Here is a 25,800-nt window from a genome sequence, read left to right on the forward strand (position 1 = left end):
TAGCAGTAAGTAAATTAACARTTGAAATTTACTATTTTCTGCTTCAGAATTTCTGCTGCATTGTTAAACATGTCAATTCTTTTAATAATCAGTCTACAGTAAGAAGGAGCCATTGGGGCTTTGTCCACTTACAGGCTTGATCAGTGTGTACAACAATTACCTGTGCATCAGCAGCTGTAAAAAAAAATGGGTGAAAGATAATCCTTGTGCTGGAGAGATGGTGCATGAGCTGTTAAATGGACATGACCTGAAAGACTAATCAGCCTCTGCATCAACAGCCAGGTATTAAGAGCATTTTCAAGCTTGTCAGTGAGAGCACTAAAAAAAACACCAGAAAAAAAACATATTGCAAACAATCAGTGGGTATTTCTGCAGTCCTTCTGAAGATTATTTTTTGCTTTGACTTTCCACTGGAAGCCTAGGAGTCCCAGCAGTTCTTTCACAAGGCATCCAGCTGTTAARTTGATAGTCCAGAATGTGCATACGAGAAATGGAAGCCACTGAMCCCCCTTTTGAAATCAAATCTGGATAAACAATCTATATAGTATTTTTACCAAATTCAGGAAAGTTTGGTGTCATGGTTACTTTTTTTTTTCTCTCCTCACAATCAATTCTCTTTTCTCCTCCTTTGTAATTTTTTCTTGTTAGAAATACAAATTCAAGTTAATTAACCAATGAGTGAGATTATGACAAGGTCATTAATATTGAATGCYTCACTTTCCAGGTTCCTGACTTTTTATAAATAGAGCTGATTTTCAAAAAATCTCAGCCACTTTTCATTTTACCGTCAGGTTAGACTCTGGAAGCTGAAGCACTTGAAATCACTATTTATTTCTGAAAATTTCCACCCAACAATTCATATTTCAGATTAGCTGCAGTACACCAAGTGCACTTTAATTACTTTCTCAATTGCCATCACCTTGTTCACTTTATTTTTTTAATTTTTCACTAACCAGCTGCTTTTTACAGAGTTGGCAGAATTGTGTGTTATGCCTGATAAAACCATTAGAAAGAAATACATTATTAATGGTTTGACTATCCACTCAGATTTCATGTGTTTGCTGGTTCAAGCCATKGAAGATTGAGAGTTAGAGTGTGACTGCACTGGAGAAGTATGGTGATTTTTAGCAGCATCTCATASTTCTGGTTTTATGTCCTTGAATGGAGAACTTCCAAACAACAGTGGTAAATGGTGACATATCTGTGGGCAGAGAGCTCAGTCAAAGTGGTCCAAGTAAACAAACTTACTCATTTCACATCATGCTCTGTCTGTCAGCAAAGATAAGAGGCCATCACCTTCGTCTTGAAGCCCTGGAGCCCTACTGCGTTCAGCAGAGATCTCGTCTGGATGTCTGCYCTGAAGGTGCTGAGAATCACGTCCCCCAGAACTGACCCTTCAGTGGTAGTCAGAAATTCAGATGGGCCACAGGAAGAATGTGATGTGTCCAGATCCCACTTCCACTGTTGACAGCAATACATACCTAGGAAGGAGCTCACGCACCCTAAAAGGCACAGGAAGAATCACCTGTGCACARGGATCACCATCTGCAAATCCCTCCCTGTGCATCACCTGCTTGCATATGACAGGATTAATTTGCGATTTTCTGTTTCAATTGTGGTAAATCCTTCTCTCTCAGTAAAACAGTGCCATAAAGATTCGTTTTTCTTTAACCTGAAATTCTCTTTGCTATACCTGACTGTTGCTATTGAACTGCTAGACTGTCATTCCCCTTACATGTTGTTACTTGTCCTCTTTTAATGTTGTTATTTGAAATCAAGGTGTAGAAATAACCAGACTAAGTAATAATGACCATTATTGCCATTCTTTTGCCCCTTTCTTCCCTGTTTTATCACCTGTTGCTTCCTTCACTGCACAAAGTCTTATCTTCATTTCACTTGTAAACACCTGAAAACAGGGTCTGTGACTGTTGAACATCAAGCACAAGAGAGTCAAACAGGATGCAGAACAMTGGGTGCTAAGGTAAGATAAACGCATTTGTTGTGCGCACAAACGTATAATAAACAGGGCTAGCACACGCTCAGAAACGCCGCAAGTGCTGCCTCGGAGGTGGTTCTGGCCACGTGCAATCTCCCCTGCCCACCGTTCGTCTGTCAAGAGAGGTGTACGTATAGCTCACGATTTGAAGTTGAGAGGGTGCAGAAGGGCTGAGGGCTGCAAGACTTGTTGCTGCACGACTGAGAAGGCTCTCGGCCTTTCGCTAGCACAACGTGCCACGCATCAGGCCACGCGCTGCTGAAGCAGGGCAGGACCTCCGCACCGGGGAGGCCACAGGTCTGCACTGCAGGACGTTGTTGGCTGGTGCCTTTCCCCAGCTCTGGCCGACTGCCTCCCTGCAATGTGCAGCATCCCGGCGCAGGAGGGAGGTGCTGGTGTGGCGCTTAGAGCGGCAGTGAGGCAGCGTTAAGATCTGCACCAGCCGAGCGTGTCTGAGCAAGCAAGACGGCAGGGCTGAATGAGGGGGAGAGGGGCACTGCCCTTTCCTTACTAACAGAGCCTGCAAGGAGCTGTATGCCCCATCTGTTACATATTCCTGTTACATCAGCAGCAATTTTGGTCAGATGTCAAGATAGATTTGGACATCAAGGTCCAAATCTTTTGACTATGTGATTGCACCAACTTTTCCAACTAGGACAGATTAAGTAGTGTGATTTTGTGCTGTTTAGACAAGACTGATTTAATTTCATTGCTAGAAATCAGGATACTTGTCTCTGTTACACTTTTGAGATGCAGGCTTATGCCTCTTCCCATTTAGGTAAACAAATGAGATGTATAATTAAGTTTCTAAAAGTAATTTTCAAGTAGACACTTTGCACAAATAATACCAGATTTTATTCTGACTCATGGACTATCTAAGATGGTAACATTCAAGTTCCACAGATTCATTTGTATTTTAAATTTAAGTATCTTATTTGGCGTATTTTAAATATCTTATAAGTGTTTTATTTTATATTTTAAGTGTTCTACATTAGTAGCTTCTCTTAAACAGTAAGTAATATGAAAGTGTTATTATAACCATGCAATCAAGCTGCATCATAAAATGTTAGAGAATCATGGAAAGACTAGTCTTACTAGTCTAGGAGAAGATTATACTGCTGATACAGCTCACTTGGAAGAGACACAAATGTATCAGCAACGCTTGTGATGACATATACCAAGCACATTTGATGAGTTCTTTATAATTACGTATTTTCACCCATCATACAGTTATTTCAGGTGTTCCATAGTGATCTAACAAATTGTGMTGCTGGAAATTTTAAAAGCATTTTTTGATTTCTTACACTGTTGTGGTGGGGTTATGTGGGGATCAGCASAGGTACCTAGAAAAGGGATTTACACGCTACTGCCGGATTCCACTATGCCGTTATTCCATCAGCGTTTTGTGTATAGGTGGATTTGTGCACGCTACTTTGTCTTCTGTGCACAAGGGACATATACGTCATTAGTCATTCCCCTTCAAAAAATAGGGGAATTTTCTGGCTAGATCACTCAATCTTTTTGGAAGAATCCCAGTAGATCACACTATTCAGAAGACTGCAAATAAAATAACAAAACAAAATTCACAGAATAAAGRGGGATTTAGTCTCAGATCAGGGGTTGCCATTACATTTGAGACATATTTGAGACAACTGAGACATGCTGCAGTACAATAATTCTAAGTTAGCACATGCAGAACTAGAGGTGTTTAGAAATTTAAGAAGCAGCAGCAGATACTGGAGTGCTGCTAAAGAAAAGCTGATTTAATCCAGTATGCACTGACCAGACAGAGCTAGCCAATCTGCCAGCGGGTCAGCCACCCTWGGAGATGTTAACAGTTTACCAATAGGAGAGCAAGTACATGCTGATTTTTCAAATAATTAAGAGTGCCTCTCCCTCACAGCATTTTTATGAGAGAATCTCTAAACAGAAACTTAATGTTTTCAGACATGAGTAAAAAAGAAAGTGGATGTATTTAGGAAAGGAAATACTATAACTCAAATCAGACAGGAACTTGGACGTGTTAATTGTGCAAATCTCTGCTTTCTTCAGCATTAGAGAAGTGTTGACATAGGCCAAGTAGTCCCTATCCCTTGACACTATTAGTTGGATCATTAGGAAAAAGAAACAAAGTGGAAGCTGGGAGTTATCCTTCAAGCAAAGAAAGTTGTAGAATTGATGTAATATTTGACTTCTGCAGAAGGCTTTTATAGCGTCTCCCCTGCGGAGAGGCAGCAGAGCTTCCAGCACCAGCGCTCATTCCAGCAGCGTCTCTGCAACATGAAAGATCCGTYGGTGGGAACAAACCCAACACTTCTGCAGCAGCTACATGTCTCAGGTTCTTGACTAAGCTTTTTTGCTGTTGAAAACACACAGATACCTGTGCTGTACAAGACCAGAATACTGTCCTTCATTAAAAAAAAAAAGTGTGTTTTGTACTTTAGATCAATGTTGTATGTTGCATTTTAGAAATGTAAGAATTTTATGGACGTTATTATTTAGAAAACTGCCTGTAGATCAAATCAGTTGATACTGAAAAGTTTAAGGAAAATAACGATGCTTGTATATGTATCACAGTAATTCTGGACAGAAATAAAGAATGAAAATGCTGCTATAGACAAATTAATTCCACCTGAGAATCACTTAAACGGAAACAAAGATTCCAATCCCAAAGAGGTAACCTGCAGAAAAGTTTATTAAGGCATTTCCTAGTTCAGTACATCAACTTTTAGACAATTGTCTAGRCAAGAGTTAAGATACTAGGTCTAAATACTGTAGGAAGAAAAGTCAACACTTTTTTTGCCTGATTGTAAAAATTTTCACAGATGTTGTTACATATATTCCATTTATGTATTTAGAGATAAAACACCAAAAAGGTGTTCARTTGGAAGCCTAATTTCTGAAGTTTACTTCAGATCTCATTTACCTAATTCAGTATTAATTTTATTCAATATAAAGAATGTTTTTGCTATGTAACATCAATTATTTAATAATGAGACAGTATAGTTGTATTTTTTGTGACTGCAGYTAAGAGGTGCACAAGCTCTTCACATTAAAAAAACATGCATTTTATTATTATTATCATTATTTAAACCAGGATATACATGCTATTTTCTCAAACTACATGCACAGTTATCCTGTTTCTGGTGAGATCTGATATGCAACACACCTTGGGAATCTTTAAATACTAGCAAGCTCAGTGTAGCTTTTATCCATGATAAGAATATCTATGGGAAGGGTGAAGAGTAAAAAGAGGTGAAAAAAAATCTGCATTTCAAAGATTCACTTCAGATGAAGCAGATATAAAATCCACATAGATTATCRTGGAAGCTGTAGATGAAATTAAAAGTTGCCTCTCCAATATATGCATTTGCCTGAAGTAATCTCTAAGTTTACACATTCCAGTGTAGGCACAGCTCAAAAGATATATCAAAAGATACATATTGCTTTTTTTTTTTCCTTTAGTCTCAGTGTAGTGGAACTTTAAACTGAAGGTCTGTTAATACTCAAATCACTTCCATAATCCAAAGAATTAAGTGTCCAGTATGTAGCAATCTTGATTATATTCCAGTTAGGATGTGGTAAAGACACTATTAGAAACAAAACAATCAGTTCACTTAGACAGCCCCACAAATATGCTTTACGGCATCTGCCTCCTACTCATTTTAAGTGAAGTTTTATAGTGACACACTAGCGAAGATTAGTACCCAACTGCAGGCAGATGCCTATGACTGATTCAATTGTTTGCACTGACACTCTCAATTGCTGTAATTGCAACTGATGAGATACAAGCTGTTGCAAAAAACACAGTGAAACCAACATTGTTCCTCAGAGATTTTACTAGTTTAAACACAGAAGTGTACAATCCATTTATTTTTCTTGTTATAAATTCACCACAGTATTTCATTTTGTTACGTATGCAATACTTCCCTCATTGATTTAACATACGAAGATTCAAGAGGTCTACTTGAAAACAGAACTTGTACAGTAAAGAGATAATACATTCCAGCCTCACTGTTTACTTTAAAAAATAATTTAAAAAGTGATTAAAACCTAAAGCAGCAAATCATTTTTAGAAAATCAGTGAGGCCTTAAAGTTGCATCAATTCTAGCTTTCCTGCATGCTTGATGTGTAGCCACCATTCTTTCTTTCTTTTTCCCCCCCTGTAACTGCTTAACATCATTAAGGATTCAAAGCTGGTTTTGCTGAAGATCAACGACCATCYTCTACAGTCTATGGAGAAAGAGAAAATGTTTGGTTTAGAACTGGATGGTATCCAAAACCTTCCCAAGAAGAGTTTAGCTTGTAGCTTGTCGAGCAAGTTCTGATGAAGTCCTGAAGACTTCCTTCAGGCTGCCTACACTACTGATGGCTCAGTCCAAAGGAATTAAGAGGTGATCCAACAGGAGTTGAAGATTTAACATATTCCCTCTCCACTTGCAAAAGGAAAGTGACTTGTGCAGACATATCTCACTGATAACGGAAATCCATCTGCAACGTAACGCATACTCTGAAGATATTTATAGTGTCTTCATCCTGGACTCTTGAAAACTTCCATTTAAATGCTGGAGATTGTGATTATATCTAACACCAGCTAATATCAGCAAAAAACAAAATAACCCCCCAAAACTTTACAAAAAGGCAAAAATATCTGTTTTTGTCTCATGTTCTCATTTAGACCAGCACATAGTGACTGAAAACATGCTATTATTCCAGCTGGAAATCCCCATTCAGGTACGTGAGTTCACTTGTATTGATCAAATGGGCCAAGCAAGATGCAAGGTGGTAATGGATGCAGCAAAACATTTAACTACATTTTGATTTTTTAAAATAAAAGACATCATCCATTCCCAGTGTTTTAAATCTCTGATGCATTAGGCTTTTCAGTATACTGGAGAAGAGATACCAGAATTAACAGGGTATTGCATCAGAAAGGAGTTCTAAGAAAGAAAAAGCATGTTTTAAATGTCTTCAGTTACMGTGAAGCACTGGAGAAGGACAGATGCCCAGACAACTTTACTACAGAGAGACCTGTCAGATCTGATGCTTTGAACAGGAGGTTCACACCCATCTCATAGCACAGTTAAGGAAATGCACCTTGCATATTAGCAGTAAGAAAGAGATTCACCCTGTGAGTCCATGTCCGGATTACAGCCAGCTAACTATACGTAGGGTCTGAACGGGAGAGAGGGCAGCCCTGTCGTGCACCCAGGGGACCATACCCTTGGCAGAGCTCTGTCCTGAAAGGAAACTTTCTACCGTCTATTTAGGTAGCCGTAACTAGTTTTCATCTGTTAAGAGTCTGCCTCATGTTTTCAGTGGTGGTTGAYTTCATTGCCAGAAGACGGTCTAGTATAAAGAGCTTAGTGAAAAAGCGAGTGGGAGAGCACACGTGGAAATGGGGTATGTGCCACAGTAGGACCTGCTGAGTGGGAGGCTGCGACAGAACGGCCGTGATCACGTCACAGTTCTGCTGGAGGAAGGGATGCTGCTGTGCTGTAGGCGTGGCACCCTACAAAACACAGCTGGCAAAGTCCCCGGTTAAAGCCACTTCCTCTCTAAAGCAAACAAAACAGAGGAGCAATTCTTTGTACCAGGCCAATACAACAATATACTGCTGCCCCCATCATTTTTGTTATAAGAGCATTTAGACACCCCATCAAGTTCAGACCCATACTGTAGAATGCACCATACAAATCCATGTCTACCAGTTACAATCTCAGACAGAAAGAGGAATAAACATGAAGGATCCAAGTACTCAGGGTTATATAGGAAACTAAGGCAGTGACAGCAGCTGAACTCAGATGCCCTAGATGCTCGTGAGGGCTTGAATATAAGATCCCCMTCCATACATGCTGATTCATTCATTTCAGAAGCCTAGTTCTTCAAAACTCAATCTTACCTTCTTTACTGCTAATGTCCAAAGAAGTCAAGAATCTCTGTATGCCCTTTAGCCTTTGCCTGTAAGTAGAAACATGAATAAATCCTGCCATCCTGTGCAACAAGACATGCAAATACTTACTTGTGGGAAGTAAGAGTACGCTACCACAAAATAAATAAAATCCAATTTAAATTTTAATTCCTCTGACATGGATGAGAATATTCTGACTCCAATGATTTATTACTTCAGAACAGTACCAGACTTCAGAGTTTGAAATACTCTTTAAATCAGTTTATAGCCTCCAAAGCAGCAGTTGGTTTTCCCAAAATAATATTGTCTGACAGTGTCCATTATTACTCACATAGTTAGAAGACCATATGGAGTAGAGCAGTATGCACACTTACTACTTCTAGGGCATTCCTGCCATCATAGCCAGTTTGCTCCAGGTCTGCACCAGCTTGGTACCAAGCATACAGCCCATCCACATCACCTTTAGCTGCCAGGCTGGAAAAAAGAACAGTGACATTGGCTCTAAATCTTTAAGTTCATTGTGTTAAGTTCGTWAAGTTCATTCTGTTTAAGTTCATTAAGTTCTACTGTGTCCTGTCACTTAGCTTGGCACCTTAGGCAAACACCGAACCAGAACAGGCTCAGCATGGCCGCTGGGACAGGGAGGTAAGTAAAGGAACACTATTACAACAGCTTTGAATAGCTGAGCAAGCAACACAGCTTGATGAATCAGTTCCTCAAATTAAGGCTGTGCTGTAAGTACTTACAACAGGCTAGTTTCACACAGTGGGTGTGACTATGACCAAAGGGGAAAAAAAAAGTCATGTAGTTTCATATTTCACAACACAATACTTATCTCATGAAATGAGTTGGGGGGAGGACAATAGCTTAATCAAGGTGTTACCGCATCAGGGAGAGCACAAGTAGACATGCTAGCAATCAGTGTGCCTATTTTAAAGCTGGGGGGGGAACCTTAAGAAATTTGCATAACTATGTTCACTATCAGAAGTTATGCTAGCACATTTATGTGTTATCACTTGGATAGCAACACAGCTACTTTTTTTGAGTTGTATAGGGTAATTTGTAAGACTTAAATGGACAGTAAGACAAAAAAAAAGCTTATTAAAGATTGCCTCTATCTGCCATATACAACCAACAGTGGAAAATATCAAAATTAATCATATACAAATAAATGAATTAAAGTTTAAAGAGAAATGTAGACCAGAATGTTTCTTTGCGCATCTGCTGGTAGTCTCATCCATAGTATTTAAGATTCATTTTAATTTTTTTTTTTGGTTAGAGAAAAGCTAACAGTCTCTACATAAACTAAAGCATGACTGCACCAAGTCTGCAGACAGGCTGAACCGACAGCAAGGCAGCAAGGACTACCTCCAGCTTTTCCAAGATAYCAGTGACTGCCAGGTTCCAGAACTAGCTGCCACTACTTGCTACGTACTTTTTGACTGTGCAGCAAAACTACCCTGATAAAAATCAGGTGAGCTTGGAGCTCATCAGGAGAGGGAAAACCCCTCTGAACTCAGCCACTACACAGTTTGTTGCCTTAAGCTGTGCTCCCTACRAAGAAGTGGCATACTGCTGACAGCAGGGATTGAAGATGGTGAAAGGCTCCTGCGTATGAGAAACAAGTTGAGCAGACCTGGCAGACAGTGGAAAAGCCAGGAAGAGGTAAGGGGCAGTCGGGTAAGCTCATGGAAGAAACCCTGACAGCAAGTCTGCAACAAAGAAGGATCAAAAAAATCACTAATGAAAACTGCCATCACAAGGAAGGCCCCTGGGAAGCGATACAGAAATAGAGGAAGGGAAAGGAGGTTTAAAAGAGAGCTTGGTAGGAAGTCCTTAAGGAAACTGCAGGAAAAAAGAGTAAGCATTAGCGAAGCAGAGAAGAAACTGCTTAGCAGCCACTTCTGGAATACAAGAATTGTTTTTATTTACAGAAATAACTCTCCTGCTGTCAACAGTGCAATGTCCTGGAATTAAGGAGGAAACAAACACAAAGCCTAGAAAGCCTAGCAAGAGAGAGTTAAAAGCTTTTCAAACACTRGACAGGAAAGCACTGTATTTGCCAAACAGAAACTCATCATTCAGCCATGTGCATAGTGGAAACCACTCTGAGCAAAGACCAGCACATTTAGAAATATTACCAGCCTACACAYCTGGGGCAATGCAGCTAGCATCGCTGTAAGCAACAAACAAGGACTGCTGCATTTATCTGGAAATTAACTGCCTAATAGCACCTCTTCAGAAAGAGCAACTTAACTCGTACTGCCAGGGGTCAAAACTGCAAAGTGGTCTCCTTCCATGATATCAGAGCAATCCAAATACATGGAAKTATCTTCAATTTTGCAGCAACCATTTATAGATCAAGTTAAAAAYACATTCTACAGGGACTGTGATCCAGAGAACAACAACAACAACAAAAAAAATACATAGCTTGTGAGAAAAATTAGATTTATCTCTAAAGAGAAGACACCTACCATTCACTAAGTTGATTATAATGAAGAACACCACAAAAAATTTTCTCCAATTCCCCATCTCCTTAGCTAAGCCAGATGCATCTGTATTTCCTTCACTTGCTATTAGTGTACTTCATACACTCAAATAATACATAGGACTTTTCAACATACACCATAGGGAGTTTTGCTCTGTATCTTTTTTCAGTTATTTATGCARTTCTAACTACAGTGCAATCCTGCAATTCTAACTGCAAGTGCAGCCTGCAAGCAACAAGTTCATCGTTTCTTATCMGGAAATGGAATAAAAATAACTTCAATATACACTTATCAGAATATTTTAAAACTGCTTTGTTGACAGACAACTTACCACATTTTGCTAAACTCTGACACCTCACAGAGCAGATAATCTCATGGATGCTGCCTATCTATGACTCTTCCATTTAGAAAAAAAATGATTGTGTACCCATTACACAGGTCCAGTATGGCTAATATAGCCACAATGACRACAGAAGAGTTAAGATATCAAGAACAGTAACAATACAGTTATGCTCTCTGATTTGTGCCTGCTGTCAAACTAGTAACAAGCAAACTCAGTTACAGGAGCTGCAGTTTAAGGGGCACTTTYTTACTCTTAAAACATATCAAAATGAGACCTTTTTTATTTTAAACCATATCACCATCCTTATAGAGAAGAAAATCTTTTTTCTTTCTTTTTTTTTTTGGGGGGGGTAGGAAGAATAAATATTCTAAGATGACAAGAGTCCAGCTCAAGGCATGAGTTGTTGTATCTGGAACACATTTGGGAGCAATGTTTTTAGCCAGTATCTCCATGTCTCTCACAGTCAAGAACAATCAGATTTCTTTGAAAGACAATAGGTATWAGAAGTTTGTTCCCAATTCCTTCAGAGATGTATTTATCCCTCCTTCACCAGCCTCCATAGAATCACAGACTAGTTGAGGTTGGAAGAGCCCTCTGGAGAGCATCTAATCTAATCCCCCCAACTCAAGCAGAGTCAGCTACAGCAGGTAGCCCAGGACCAGGTCCAGTCAGGTTTTCAAAATCTCCAAGGACTGAAACTCCACTATACTCTGGGCAACCGGCTGCAGTGCTCATTCTGGCAGGAGGACAAGACCTCAGAAGTAATCATTTTCAGGGATGTGGGTAGCATTCTGTGGGAAAAATCCCACTGAAAAGTCCAATTTGGCGCAAAAGGCTATGCAAGGCCCTCTGAAACTGCAAGAGGAAAGTGCCTCAGCTATGCAGGAGGAGTCTGTGAAAGAGCCAGCATTCACTGAGCCCTGATACTTCAGTGCTTTCCTTGAAGCTTGAYCATTTTTTTCAGGCTGGCCGCATCCCTGGCACAAGCTTTTCTTTTTTTCCTGTGATTTCTGTTACTGGCTCTGCCTCTGGCATGGACAGTCAAGGTGCAGCTATGACTCCAACTTCTGGCTCCCTTGGAAGAGCCACCAGCCTGCTTCCTGATCTGCACGTGGCACGGGAGATTCTCTTCCCCTCCCACCCCGAATCCTTAGTTCCACGCCAAGTCCTCCTTCGGCCTGTGAGCACACGTGCGCTCCACCCTCTGTGTGGAATATTTACATTGTTTTTATATTAAACTTATTACCATTAATACAAGCGTAAAATATCTCAAAGCCTCAAATGATTGTTGTCAAAATATCAGCTCCGAACAACAGAGATCATGCAATAGGGATCTAGTGTGTACAATGTTGCCTAAAATGCTTTAACAAACTGTGTCAGAACAACTTTTTGTTTAAATCCCCTTGTTCTATTTTTGGACGTACTACTACTATCAGGTCAGCTAGCCAAACAGGTTCTGCGGATGGCAAAAGGGCTAAGTAAGGGGCCAATTTCTTTGCAGAGGAATGTAATTCTCTAAGCCACTCCTCTAATCTTCTTGACAGCTGGAAACAATGCAAACTAAGAATTTAGTTCTGTCCTATCACTTGCGGTACCCCAGGAAGTGCATATTTTAACTTCATGATAAAAGTGATTAGCCAGTCTATGCCAGGATTACTGAAAGGACAGYGTCCAGTCCCTACACAGAATGCCCATAAAAACAACTAGCCACTTCAGGAGATATAGAAAACCTTTTCACAGTTTTCAGGGTAACCTGTTATTCAGGACTAGTACTGGAAAAAATAAAATCAAGTCTCTATTTTTTTCCCCCAATATATATTTATATCGTTAAAATACATTATCTAAGAGCAAATAAATGGAAAATCAGCTTCTATAGAGGATTATATTCTCTTAAGATTAAATATAGGAACAGGGAGCATTTGTTCAAAAGTTTCAGGGTTAAACCTATTTGTGTATTCAATCTAGCTATTTTTAAGAAAAATTGATTTTAATAAAATAAAAATCCTAAAAATTATGCAGTATGTGCAGCTTTATTCTCAAACAGAGATGTTATTAAAACAGACCTTACTCAAAGACCTCCCTCCCCACAGTGAAAGTACCTGGGAAAAAGGGGCATAGTTGCCTCCAGCTCACCATACCCACAGTACTCCCTGCTTTGGAGCTTTCCTGCTGCTCTGGCACAGAGCTGATTCTTAATTTCATCACTTCACTTGCTTCCTCAATATTAGTCTAGCACAGAAATAGTCACAGATCATATGCCGGGGACCCAACAGTTCCTTGGTAGTTATTTACCAAGTTTTCCATCCCAGTTTTATGACCAATAACTTACAATCCCGTTTACCTGCAGAGTATTGTTCCATTGTTCTCCAAGTCATGGCTCGAAAGGTGAGCTCCAGTTTCTCGTAGTAAGTGAATCACTTCTGTGTGCCTTTATGAAAAGGATGGAAAAAACTGTTAAAGTGTTTCGACTTGTAGGGTTTTTTTCCCCAAATCCAGCATTATTCACATATATAAACAGTTAGTGAAAGTTCTTATACAGATATTCTGCATCATCACCATAAACAGAACAAGGAGTGTTTCCCAAGGTGACATGTGCAGTAAGAGGATTTGCACTCCCTATTAAAAAGAAAAAAAAATCAAAAAATTCATCTCTTGATTGTCTGCCTCGCCAGGTAAGCGTTGAATCTTTATGTTAAAGCAGAAGTTGATCACATTTTCAAGGCTTCAAAACTGTATTTTTATGAGCTTTGCACAGAAGCACATGCTTTCCTAATCCTCCCCTCCCACCAACACCTTTATTATTTATTTCCACCTGGAGTCTTTAGGAGGTCGGTCTTGTCCTTTCCTTTGAGTTAAAAGAAAAATTAGGTATTTAAGCACTACCAGTCAACTCCTATTTCTTAGTCACCTGCTTGAGGTGGTTTATGGAAAAGACCACGTTAAAGTCTCTAAAGATACTGTAAGTGGGTGAAAAATTATGAGATAGATAAAAAAAAAATCTGCAAAATATCTTTTTCAAAAAGTAACTTAGTGAAAAGTTTAGTACTATTTTTGAAAAGGAAATCAGGATGTTTTCTTCTGCAGAATAAATGATCTAGTTCATGAATCCAAAAGCAGAACTTTTCTCCAGAAAAAGCACGATGACACTAGTAGTTCAAGAATATTTCATAGTTCCTCTTTTAAATAATTTACATATTTTGCAGATACCCTAATACTCCAAAATGAACACTTAGCCATATCACCATCGTAGAAAATATGCGGAGTTTCCCAATTCATTATCTAAAAACTCATCTGAATTAATTCAAAATAAAAAATAAGTTTACATACATGGTCGGCTTCATCACCTCCGAGGTTACCATGTGCCTTCCTATTTTAGGACTGGGCTAAATGCTTATCTGATCACATTATTTCTCTTAGGAATCTCCATCTTGAAAATGAAAAGTTACTTTAAAGTTACCCAGCTGATGCCCATATAAGTTTATGCATCTCATATAAGATATTAATTTACAAATTAGAAACAAAAAATATGCAGATGTTATAGGTACCATTTCCCCTTTCCAATAGTAGTTATTTAACCTACTCTGCATTTTTTTTAACTGCATTTTTTTTCTCTTGACAGCAAAAAAAAAAAAAAGGCGTAAAAAAAAAATCATTCTTTGTTTCATAGCAAAGCATTGCTGGAACAGCACGCACTGCAAGTTTGCTCAGTTATCTAAAATATTTTCTCAGGAGGGTCCCTTACGACCTGGCAAGTCATCCACAAGCATCTCCTTGAGGCAGCAAATAATGGTAGTGCTTCCTATCGTTCAGTCTGCAGTGAAGGACGAATGCTACGTTTATGAAGTTTAAGTTCAGTCTTAAGTGCAACAGTAATTAGCTGAAAATGAATCTGATCTAAAATGGATTAAAATAGAACATACTTATTCATTCGAGCTCATGTTCGGCACTGAATTGAATGTGGGTAACGTCTGCTTCCTCTGCAATGTCTGCCCTAGCTTATTGCACATTTCTCACTTTATGCTCAAAATTACACCATGAAACTAGCGCCCTTTTTTTCTTTTTTTTTAGATATAAGCTGTGCCATGGGACAGCACTAAAAGATAAAAGGGAGCAAAGGATGTAATGTTTTGCATTGTCTTCCTCAGTGTGCTCCCCTTACAAAATCCTTCTTTTCTCAGGATTCCAGGGAAGAGCCAGGCTTTTCTCTTCTGTTACTGTAACTGTTCCCTGCTCACTGGTAAAAGACTCCCTCCAGAATGCACCTCTTCTCGCACCTATGCCACACGCTCACTACTGCTCCGAGTGGGACTCCCTATGCATTTGTGATACAAACAGATTTTGGGAGATTTATCTCACATGTTTAAATGAAAAAAACAAAGTAGTTTCAGATGAAATTTTTAAGGATTGAAACTCACAGTGTTTACAATAAGCATCTACAATATGGCATCCATAAACAGATGTATACTATCCTGAGGATAATGAAAAGTTCAAAATCATGTTTCCTGGCATGGTAGGAAGGAGAGGAAGGGTTGCACACCACTGCCCATAAAGTGACGGGTAAAGGGGGGCTTGTTTACAGGAGCAAAAGAATAAGGGCAAATAGTAATGCACAACCTAAAAGTATTAAACTTAGTATTGTGACTGTGAAGAGCAGCTCTGTCCAAGAAAGTAAACGGACCACCTCTTACGTTCCCATAACTCAGCCTGAAAACTATGCAGGAGGTAAGTCACGCAGCAGCTTGCTCCTATTTGCATCCAGCCAGTATCTACATTCTAAAGAAAGTTAAGCTCTCTTCAGAGTACCACTCCTTCTATCTTACACTTACGCACAAGAGCATTATTCATATTTCAAGAGGCCGGCTTTGAATTTTGTGATATTTAGTATGTGTCTCAGGTACATGAGAACTATTTGTCTCTGGAAGCTGTTTCTTTAAGTGCTGCTTTTCTGCACTCAGTCTCAAAAGTCTCAAAATGATCACAGTTTAGCTGACCTTCAGATCAGAAGTTCAACTATGTCTGGAGCCATAAGCTTAGGAACAGATCAAACGTGATTTCCATTCTAAGGTTACAGCCCGTAACCAGCAGCAGAGAAACCACGGGATAATCGAAGTTCAAGGTGTAGAGGAAAGGCCAACCTCATCATGATAGCCCTGGGGTGCACAGCTGCTTGTCCAGTCTAGCCCCACCTGATAAGCAAGAGCCCTGAGGAGCTACTGTCACCTGTGAGCTACACCCAGCTCTTCCCTTTCTAAGCTCTCCAACATCTGTTACCTAACTGTGGATGTTGGTCGGCCATATGCTCTAGAAACAATGTTATTTTGCGTATGTTGTTTCAGTTAGACTTTTAATACTACCACTGTTGTATGTCTTCTCTCCAGCAGAAAAAAAACAGACAAGCAGTGTTTCCAGTGTCTTTGCCTGCTAGATTCCATTACTGATAACACTGAAGATAAAAAGCCAATTTATATCTACTATTTTTAATGGGTCAAAAGCAAAACAAATGGCTTGATGCAGTCTTCAGATATTCATTGCTGTGATCAAGTCTGAGTTCCAGGTAAAGGCATCAGACCTTCTACCACTTCATGAGTACGCTGGATTTACAGGAATCAAAGTGCTGTACGGTATGATCATCTCAGGCCTTGCCTTGGCAGAGCTTATTAAAAGTGAATCAACTTCAAAGGGATGAATCATACATGTGAAATCAACATGCATGTAAGAGTTTGCAGGGCTGGGGCCTTAGGGTGTACACCTTCCACCAACTCTCTTTAAAGAAATGCAGGTGTAATGTATATCCAGACTTGACTGGCTTCATTTTTTTTAATGCTTGCTTCCCTAGCAACTGGAATGGTTATGGCARGATCAGCTTAGTTTTCCTCATTCAATTTTCCAGGTGATAGCACTGGGAATTTTATACTCAAATACTGTAAGGACAGACTTCAGTGTGCTTTTGCAGTCAGTAGTGTTTAAATTTTCACCCTACCTTAGATTTCCTCAAGTACTGTAAATGTAACCTTGCAAGATATCAAGCATTTAAATTCATATTTTCGTGGGAGGTGATTTTACTGCCTCTAATCTGATGTTCTCACAACACTATACCAGCAACTCCCCATACTCAACCTTTTACCACTGTACTATAAGTAAATAGAAGTGCTTTTACTGTGCAAATTATGCATAATTTTTATTCAGGACATTTTCCTGCTTAGAAGAGTTTCTGTTATTAAAAATKTATTATTCTATTGTTTTGAAAATGAATTATCCCTTGAGGGTATTCTAAGAAGTTAAAGGAATGCTACTAATTTTGATACATCAGGCAACTGGCCTAAATTAACAGTGGTCTGTTTAGGTACATGCATAAAGTAAATGAGACTAGAGGTAAACTKCACTGTTAAAAATGAAAAAGCAGAAATGCAGTAGTATATTTCTTATTTAGGAAAGGACTTCATAGCCTACCATCTAAAGAAACAAAGGAAGAGTCACTTAAAGTTAAAAATTTTAAAAGACTATCATGTATGAGACTACAGATCAAATTGCTGGTTTACAAACTGACAGTGCTATGTTAAGAAGCTTTTAAGAAGAGACATAACTCCTGACCATTTTTACAAATTATCAAATGGAAAAGAGAAATCAATCATCATTATACATATTTGCATGCTAGGTTAAAAGGCAAGCCACTGAGAAATGTGACATACAAAACTGATAAAAAGCTATTTTTAAGATAAGTGGATACTGTACTGCAATTATATTGCAATTAAACAAAAATTAATTCTCAGAAAATGGGATTAAGCTGATGCAATATTCAGTAAAACTGAGAAAGTTACAATATTAAACAGTCTAAAACACTGACTGTTCATTAAGATCAGTTTTCCCCTCTTCACTCTCTGCCACTTAGTACATTGTATCAGGTTAATCYCTTCCCTTTCAGCACACAACTGTTTAATAAATAGAATTTAAATATTTTTGTAGCAGAAATCTTTTTAGTGGGTATATAACTATACATGCATACAGCTGCCTGATCTCTACAATTCTCCTTTATATGGTTATCAGTATGAAATGCAGTGTGAGCATACAGCAGATCTTAAATACAAATTTATGAGATTAATTTTAGGTCAACTCATTCCAACAGTAGAAACAAAAAGAGAAACTGAAAATGGTTAAGGTGCAGTTTCCTCTTACAGTTCTCCACAACAAAATGGGTGTGCAGCTTTAAAGAGCTTAAGAGTCATAGTAGGAGTCTAATATAGGAGTGGCAACGCTAAGGAATCCAAACAACAAGCTCATGTGAAATTCCTCAGGCAGTAGTTGGGTGCGGTAAAAAAAGTAGGTGCCTGATTTGCAGGAACATCTAATAGTATCTAACGCTTTAGCATTTTCTCACATTGGACTAGGGCCACCTCTCTTCAACTGTGAGGTTATTTGCTTGATTTTGCTGTTGGGCTTGTTTTTGCTCGGAGACTTCAAGGGTTTGCCACTGAAGGGCTTATATATCTCTAAAATAAAACAACAACTATAAAGTCATAAGGGACCGTGCAGTAATACAGCAAAAGCACAGTGTGTCCACATAGGACTCCAAGTCTCAAGTTAATAGGGCCCGTTGAGTTTTCTACATCAAGTCTTTGAGACATAAAAAGCCTTCAAAGTATTCATGCAACAAACGCGTAAACAGGATTGTCAGACTTCCCCAGAACTAACTTCAGCTTGACTGACTAGATGAACTTGTCAACATTTGAAAGCTSTAGGAATATTTGGGGACAGACACCCATGAAGACTATTGAAATGGTATCATTCCAAGGTTCTCTTTGGAAAAAAACTTTTCGTCTGCCATTGTACTGACGGAACATGAGATAAGGAGCTGAAAGGGGATCAAAGACACATTAAAATATTAGGGCACGCAGCTTCTAACAAGTCAGAAGACCAATGGCTCTATGAATCCCCTGAGTATAAAAACTAAATGTTTTTTGAATTTTCTTTTGTAACAGATGACTCCAATATTCTGTGCACGGCCACTATGCACATGGAAAAGGCCAGCAAAACGGCATGTCCATGCCTACCATTCAGGAGTTTTTGACATCTAGAACAGGAAGAGGAAATCCACAAACCAGGCAGAGCCATGCATCTATTCCATATAATTATGAGTGGGTGGAAGAGAAAAATCATAGTCAGTCACCCAGTAAGAAACTAGAAGCAGCACAAGTAGAAGGGAAAGATTAAAACATGTCAGCCTACCAGCGTAGTTTGTGCCAATTGAAACAGTCTTGTCTTGATGAGAAAGGGAAGGGCACAAAGAAAACAGACAGCCCAGCATCCTGCACTCCCYCTTCTGACAGTCAAAATGAATGTTCAGTCTGGTTATGTTTTATAAGGAAACCTCATAGCAAAGAGTGGAGTCATGAAGCTACGGACAAAGACTTGGCGGGAAAGCAGCAATAAATTACCTTAGTGTTAAAATTCTGCATCTGTACATAGTTGTTTGCTTTCATTTGAGATTATTTTTAAAAAWCCCTTTAATTTAGGCAAGTCATATCCTTTGAAGTGAAGCTGTTTTGTTATTTTAATTGCTGTCATTTACATATGATTGCTGATACCAAAACCTACCAACGCGGATGGACTAAAACGCAAACAGATATAAGGTTTATAAATGTTACATAGAGTAGTGTACAAATCAATTTTGTTACCTGAATTGGACTGCATTTGTCAGTGGAGTAGATCCATATCTGTCCCTAGCATAAACAGTTGCACCAGACATCAACAAATACTCGACTAGTGGTAAATGCCCTTCAGAGGCTGCAATATGAAGTGGAGTTCGGCCATCGTAGTCTCCACAGCTCAAGTTTCCACCCTACAAAAGAACAGATCCTTCACACGCTAAAAAGATAATGGCTGCACTGAAATGGTTGGAACAACAATAGATGCCTACATCCCATTTTAATTCAGCCACTGATATATTAAGCTTGTCCAACTTACTTAAATTTTATCTTGCAGTGTTGTTTTCAGCACCAATAAGATAATTATTCCACCTTCCCATGCCCCCTCCTCTGCACATTATCTCATTACAGCCCCTTCAGTCATGCTGTTTATTGTAGTACAACATACAGCAGCTTTGTGCCTATTCAGGCAGTTTGCTATTTTAACTTGTCTTAGTTTATTGTTATTTTCAAGAYACATTTATCCTTTTTCTAGGGCCATTACCAAAATCTCAAGAGCAGGGTAAGCCAGGGCAAACAGAAAAAATAAAAGAGGTATAGAAAGCTATACTGGGGAAAGACTTTATTTATATTRTATTTATTTATTTAAGTATTACCCCAGCTAGGGCTATTGAGAGAGCCCAAATCCTGATTTAGCACCAAACTGTGTTTTGCTTAAGCATAATTTTCAAGTTCTTTTTTTTTTAATCGCAAAAGATTTTCATCCAAAAGGTGGATACTATGAATATACATGAAGAAAGTTAAGTGAAGGAAAGCAGCACAAACCATTTTGAAGAGTTTCAAGTTTAGCAGATAAGAACTTGCACATTAATCTACCTGTATTCTCACTGTTCAAAAGAAAACATAACAGCTGAGATCCAGATAGGGGAAAGAACATAGCAGTTCTGAAAGTAAAAGGCTGAAGCACCTAGAAAGTGACTGTATTAGCTGAAGCACTTTTATTTCAAGACTTATGTAGTTGTTTCCCAGAGGGTATGGCTTCCTCCCAGTCATTTACAGCTCTATTTAAAAATTCATATTTTGTACAAACAATGTTAATTTTATATTACCATTTCTCTTATGGCTTTTAGTGCATCTATGTCACCCACTTTAGCTGCAGCACAAGCCAAAGGTGGAATTAATGCATCTCTTATGGCTTCTAGCTCCTGAGAAACAAATAAAAATAAACACTTAGTATCATTCTTATCTCTAATATGATTGATGTCCAAGTCACAAAAACACTGTCCTTACGCTTTCATGTAAAGTTTCCAAATTAAATTTTGGGATATTTAAAAATGTTAGCATTTCGTTCTAGGAAGGAAAGAAGTCTTATGTTTATTTTAACATTTTGTAGGTCCCATATCTGCGAAGATTTATATTGCTTCCTTCCAAGCAACTCTATGTACCATTTTAGGTGCACACACTAATTGCCATCTCTGGGAAATTTATAAACTGTCAAAATTACACCACAGTACAGTAAGAGAAACAGGGCTGAAAGGAGTTGGAAAAGACTATACAGTCCATTCTCCTTGAGACTGGATCAACCTATGCATGTGATTCCTCAGATATTTGTGCAACCTGTACTCCAGACCTCCACCGACAAATCCCACAGGCCCCTTAAATATTCTCCCATTTCTCACACACGCTGAAGAGCCATATAAGTATTCATCAGCTACTAAAAATCCCACCTTCCCTGAAACCAAGCCAAGAGCAAATGCTTGTATCTTGTAATGCTCTTCACTGAACAACTAGTGTTATATTTTCTTATTTTCTGATTGGGAGGAACTTATATTAAACACCACAAATTCTACTTGCGTAGTGCCTTACTTAGGATCAGCCTTCTCTGACTGCATGCACAATTAAGCTGTTTTATCCCTCATTATTTGGATTGCTCCAAACTGTCARTGCATTTAACCACAAAAATACAAAGCACTTTTTCATGTCATTGATACCCTGAATTATAGCAGCTGTCTGAGGCTTGTGATTGTGCACCCAGCCAGCCAAGAAAACAAACTCAAGCTGAAGCTACAAAGAAGAAAAAAAAAGTTGTTTTCAATTTAAAACATTTTAACATTATGCTTGTCATTTTGTCCTTTCTCCCTAGCCCAACTGGTTAGCTGAGATGCTCAGTATGAAAAAAATAAAATAAAATAATTAAAATAATTAAAAATTCCCAGTGCTCCATTTTTTTCTTGGCTTTGTTGTTCACTTTTAAGCTAGATTCATTTAAGTGAGTTTACAGCTTTACGTGAGTTCAGTGTTAAATATTTAAGTATGTACCTCCTTGCAGCTGATACTCAGAGATTTGGCAATCATTTGAATAAACTTGCTGTCTCTCAGAGAGAGCTTGTCTCCTGTGGGTACAACAGTCATTTCTCCTCTTAGGTTCTCACTCAGCATCTGAAAAACAAGCAATCAAATCCTCTATTAGTAGAGAAAAAATATGGTAGTAGTCTAATAAAGAACCTTAGGATCAAGTTAGAAAACTATTTGGAAGAATTAGGAATATGGAAAYTAATTGAATGCAGACAAAAGTTTAAAAAGTGGTTACTGTTCAATGAAAATTATAAGTTTAAAAAGAAAAAGAAGGGGGGGGGAGGGCAGGCAACTAAAACTTTCCTCTAAAGCAAAGAAACCAAGATAAGCCCATAATAAAACACTCCAATTTTTAGAGTATGCAGACAAAAGATCTCAAATGGGGTAAGCTACAGTCTACCTAAAAACACAAAGATAGTGACTAATTGGCAGAGTAAGCCTGAAGACCAGAATATTCTGAAATGATGCCCTTTATCACCATTCCCCAAACTCGGTATTACCGTCAAAACGCTTCCTGCACAGACTGTGTACTTAGGCCTCAAAACAAACCCCCGCGCAGCCTGTAGACGGTCATCTGGGGTTAGCTTTAGCTCAGCTGGTTAGTGTGGTGCCGCTAGTGCAAAGGTTGTGGGTTCAATCCCTGTACAGGCTACGGTGAGGGTTGGACTAGATGATCTCCAGAGGTCCCTTCCAACCTTATGATTTTATGATCTATTTTAATTGATTTTCAAACAAGTTCATTAGCCCTGATGTTGAATCTAGAGGGTCTACAAGTCATTCTGTATTAAAGCAGGAGCATAACAATTTGCAGAATGGGTGCATTCAATACAACCAGAAAGGAGAAAAAAAAAAAAAAAAAAGAAGAAGCAGCAAGCTAGCTCACTACATAGAAGTTGCTTGAACATGGCAATAACAAAATGAAAATACTCTAAAATCCAGGCTCTGTGAGATCTGCAGAACAGGAAGGTTGAAGCCAGTCATTAAGAAAAAGCAACCAGTTTCCTCAGTTTTGACAATTTTACATACAGGCACTCTTTCATTAAAGGTTGCTGATGCAGCTATAAAGCACGTAGTTGCTTCAATTAGAATTTTAAAAAGCAGGATTGTGAAAGTTTGCAAGAACAGATGTGATGYTGGAAGGAGGAATGCCCTGGGTTTACTTATGCCTAGGCATGCCCTTTTATGAAAGAAACCTCCAAGCACTGACAATACCGCAGCAGTTTGCTGGAAGAGTCCCATATACATGTAGCTCTCTCAGGGGATACCAACCGCTTTGGCGCGCTTTTAGAGTCTGACAGGTTGAGATCGTTGCTTTGCRCAGGTAACCTTAACAATTGGCACCCGTGTTAAATGTGCCCAGCGCAAAGCCCTATGGCAATTACTCAGTTCTTCTACCAGCTCTGCAGCCATTTGCATGTGTCTGGGGGCACATTCCTTGCTCCTTTGTGTTGAAAGAGAATCCTAAAATAACCACGCCAGCTTCAGGAAAGCTTCCATCTCTTGGGAGACTATTGTTTGGTGATATGTTTAGCTGGAGATGTTGCCACAGACAACATATTTCCAAGCTTCCCTCTCCTCCCGGTCTCTACCGCTCATTCCTGCCCAGGCAACGCAGTATGCTGCTCCCTTAGCTGTGCCAACACAATTGTTTGTAGGTCTGTACAATGAGTCAAATGAGGAAACCAATCCTGCTTTAACTCAAATAATTTGCAAAAGTTATTTTGCTTCTCAAGCCATATAAAGGAGCTCCTGGCACCACTTCATAAATGCTGTGTAACACATTTCAAAGGCAGCACATGAAGGTACAGGAATACCTTGTGCCAATGGTGCCTAAGATGACATATCAGTAAGTCCTCACCTAAGCAATTCAGCTACATACTGCAGAATTGGATCTCACATTAAATTTTAATCCATAAACCTAAGCAGAAAGACAGCTGAGAAAGTTTCTCCTGTCCCAAGTCAAATATTCCCCTGTGCAAGAATAATAAAGTCTACATTAAAAAGAAGGCTAGTATACCTATAGCCCAGGTTGTGAGCATACCAAAGGAGCATCACTGAAGAGCTTTGGTTTCTAAAGCATACATGCACAAAAACATGCTCACTTGGAAGCAAAATAACATCAAGTCCACAGCACTAGATTTCTAATGTTTAGGCACCATTAATGAAAAATACCACTATTCTTCACACAGCATGATGTTAACTGTTAACCATGTTCTTCAGTTCTTGGACAGAGTATATTATTGCCATCCTCAYTGAAGAGATACACAGCCCTTTCTTCTCTCATTTTTCAGACCAAGGGCTTTATCAAACAACTGAAAGCTCAGAATCTGCAAACTATTTGTAAGCACAGTAAATGGTACTTCCACTCACCCAAGTTATGATCATATGTAACAATTATCATATGTATCTAATGTATTTGTCTCAGAGCTGCTACTAGCTGGAAAATACTGAGCCAGAAATAATGATCAGGTTTGTTTCAACTTTAATGGAAAAACCCCACCATCATCAGATATACATGCAGGCCCAGCTTAAGTCTAAAGAGTGGCTCTTCATGCTGTCATTATCCAAAGTGTTAGGATTACGATTTCGCTGCATACAAGCCCAGAAATATGCATTCTGGCAGACTGCTGCTCTCCTGTCCAAGTCAGGGCATTTAACACAGAGCTAAAGATTCACTGTATTAAGGAACTGTACTATTTTAGGGGAAATGTCTTCATTAAATACCACTGAATAAAAAGAATATTGCTAAATGGGTAAAGTTATTAAAATCAGTTACAATGGTTTTTAAGATAATCCTCTACTTTTGATGCATTTACAGGATTCATCACTTGTTAGAGAAACAAAATCTAACATTGACATGAGTAACACTGTAAAGGAAGGGACTGTAGGCACTCTTTATCTTCAGAATGAGCTTTGGATGAAATCTTTACCCCACTGAAGTCAATGACAAGATCTTTACTGTCTTCAGTAGAGCTAGAATTTTGCTTTCCTATGAATTTTCACATACAGCTTTTTAGCAGAGATGTCCAAGGTAGACTATTGCAGTTAAAAGATGGGTTGCGGTCTTCAACTGATTCATGCAGAGAAATTTCTTCTCTCCCAATCTCCATATATTTATTTGTCTAACAGCATTTTCCATAAGAAAAAAGCATATGACATTCACATTACGGCTCTGGAATCAATTGCCTTTAAATGCAAAGGAGAAGCTCAAGCCATTCAGCTAGTCAGAAGCTAGCACAGTAGATGAGAAAGTTAAAGCCTTTCAAGGTCACACTGAGTATTTACCTGCCTCTTCTTCTCCCAGCTAAGCTCACTCTTGCTGAGTGTGTATGACAGTTTAGTTAGGGCTGCCTCTGGTGTCATATCACCTCCAGGAATTATTCCAACATCAGCAAGAGCCTGAATAAAAAGGAATAATGACTCCAATTAGCATAGCACTCAGAAATACGTGTGCACACAAAAAATGTACATGAATGAGAGGGAACCACACAGAATACAATATACAGCCATTCTTCCACTGAGTCTTACCCCTTTTCAACCGTAATTTTTGTAATTTTAGTTATCAAATACCTGAAATATACTAGAAATAGTTGAACAAAGATGACTTGTATTTTAAATTCCTTTTCATGTAATAACGTTGAAAAGTATTTAACCAAACACTTGCCACGGTCATTTACCTATGCTAAAATGGGAAGATTACAGGTCCGTATCAGGTATCCGCAGAGTTGTCAGATTACTTTTACTGAAAAGCTGCAGTTATTCTGTTTTAACCCAGTGGCATTCCAAACGTTGCCAAATAGGCTGTTCTCTCACAGATGTATTTACCATTCTTTTACGGGATATTACTTTGGATGAATGCCAGCACTGCAGTGTGCTCACAGCAGGAGTGTTTTCACATCTTTCCAGGTTGCATTAGCAGTATATGATTTAGAACATACAACTGAAATACACAATTTACACTGGTCTGAATAGAAACAACTACAAAAGATGATGTAATCTTTTTAACTTATCATTTCAATAGTTAAAAAAAAAATCTGAACAAAAGCAAAAGGCAGAAATAAGC

The 25,800-nt window shown here is 38.7% G+C and overlaps 1 protein-coding gene across 1 annotated transcript in view; it reads right to left on the reverse strand.

Moving 5' to 3' along the window:
• Positions 1 to 6,149: 6,149 nt before the first annotated feature.
• ASPG (asparaginase) overlaps positions 6,150 to 25,800 on the reverse strand; it is a 54,994-nt gene continuing 35,343 nt past the window's right edge. The window contains exons 12-19 of the mRNA XM_085317624.1: positions 25,023 to 25,136; positions 21,702 to 21,821; positions 20,492 to 20,587; positions 19,413 to 19,576; positions 13,082 to 13,168; positions 8,283 to 8,382; positions 7,900 to 7,958; positions 6,150 to 6,230 (exon numbers count right to left, since the gene is read on the reverse strand). Of these exons, the coding sequence (XP_085173750.1) occupies positions 7,911 to 7,958; positions 8,283 to 8,382; positions 13,082 to 13,168; positions 19,413 to 19,576; positions 20,492 to 20,587; positions 21,702 to 21,821; positions 25,023 to 25,136 (729 nt within the window). The 3' untranslated portion in view covers positions 6,150 to 6,230; positions 7,900 to 7,910. The remainder of the gene's footprint in view (positions 6,231 to 7,899; positions 7,959 to 8,282; positions 8,383 to 13,081; positions 13,169 to 19,412; positions 19,577 to 20,491; positions 20,588 to 21,701; positions 21,822 to 25,022; positions 25,137 to 25,800) is intronic.

The sequence above is a fragment of the Rhea americana genome, unplaced genomic scaffold, assembly GCF_003343005.1.
Source record: "Rhea americana isolate MKP2758 unplaced genomic scaffold, rheAme1 scaffold_5, whole genome shotgun sequence".
Lineage (NCBI taxonomy): Eukaryota > Metazoa > Chordata > Aves > Rheiformes > Rheidae > Rhea > Rhea americana.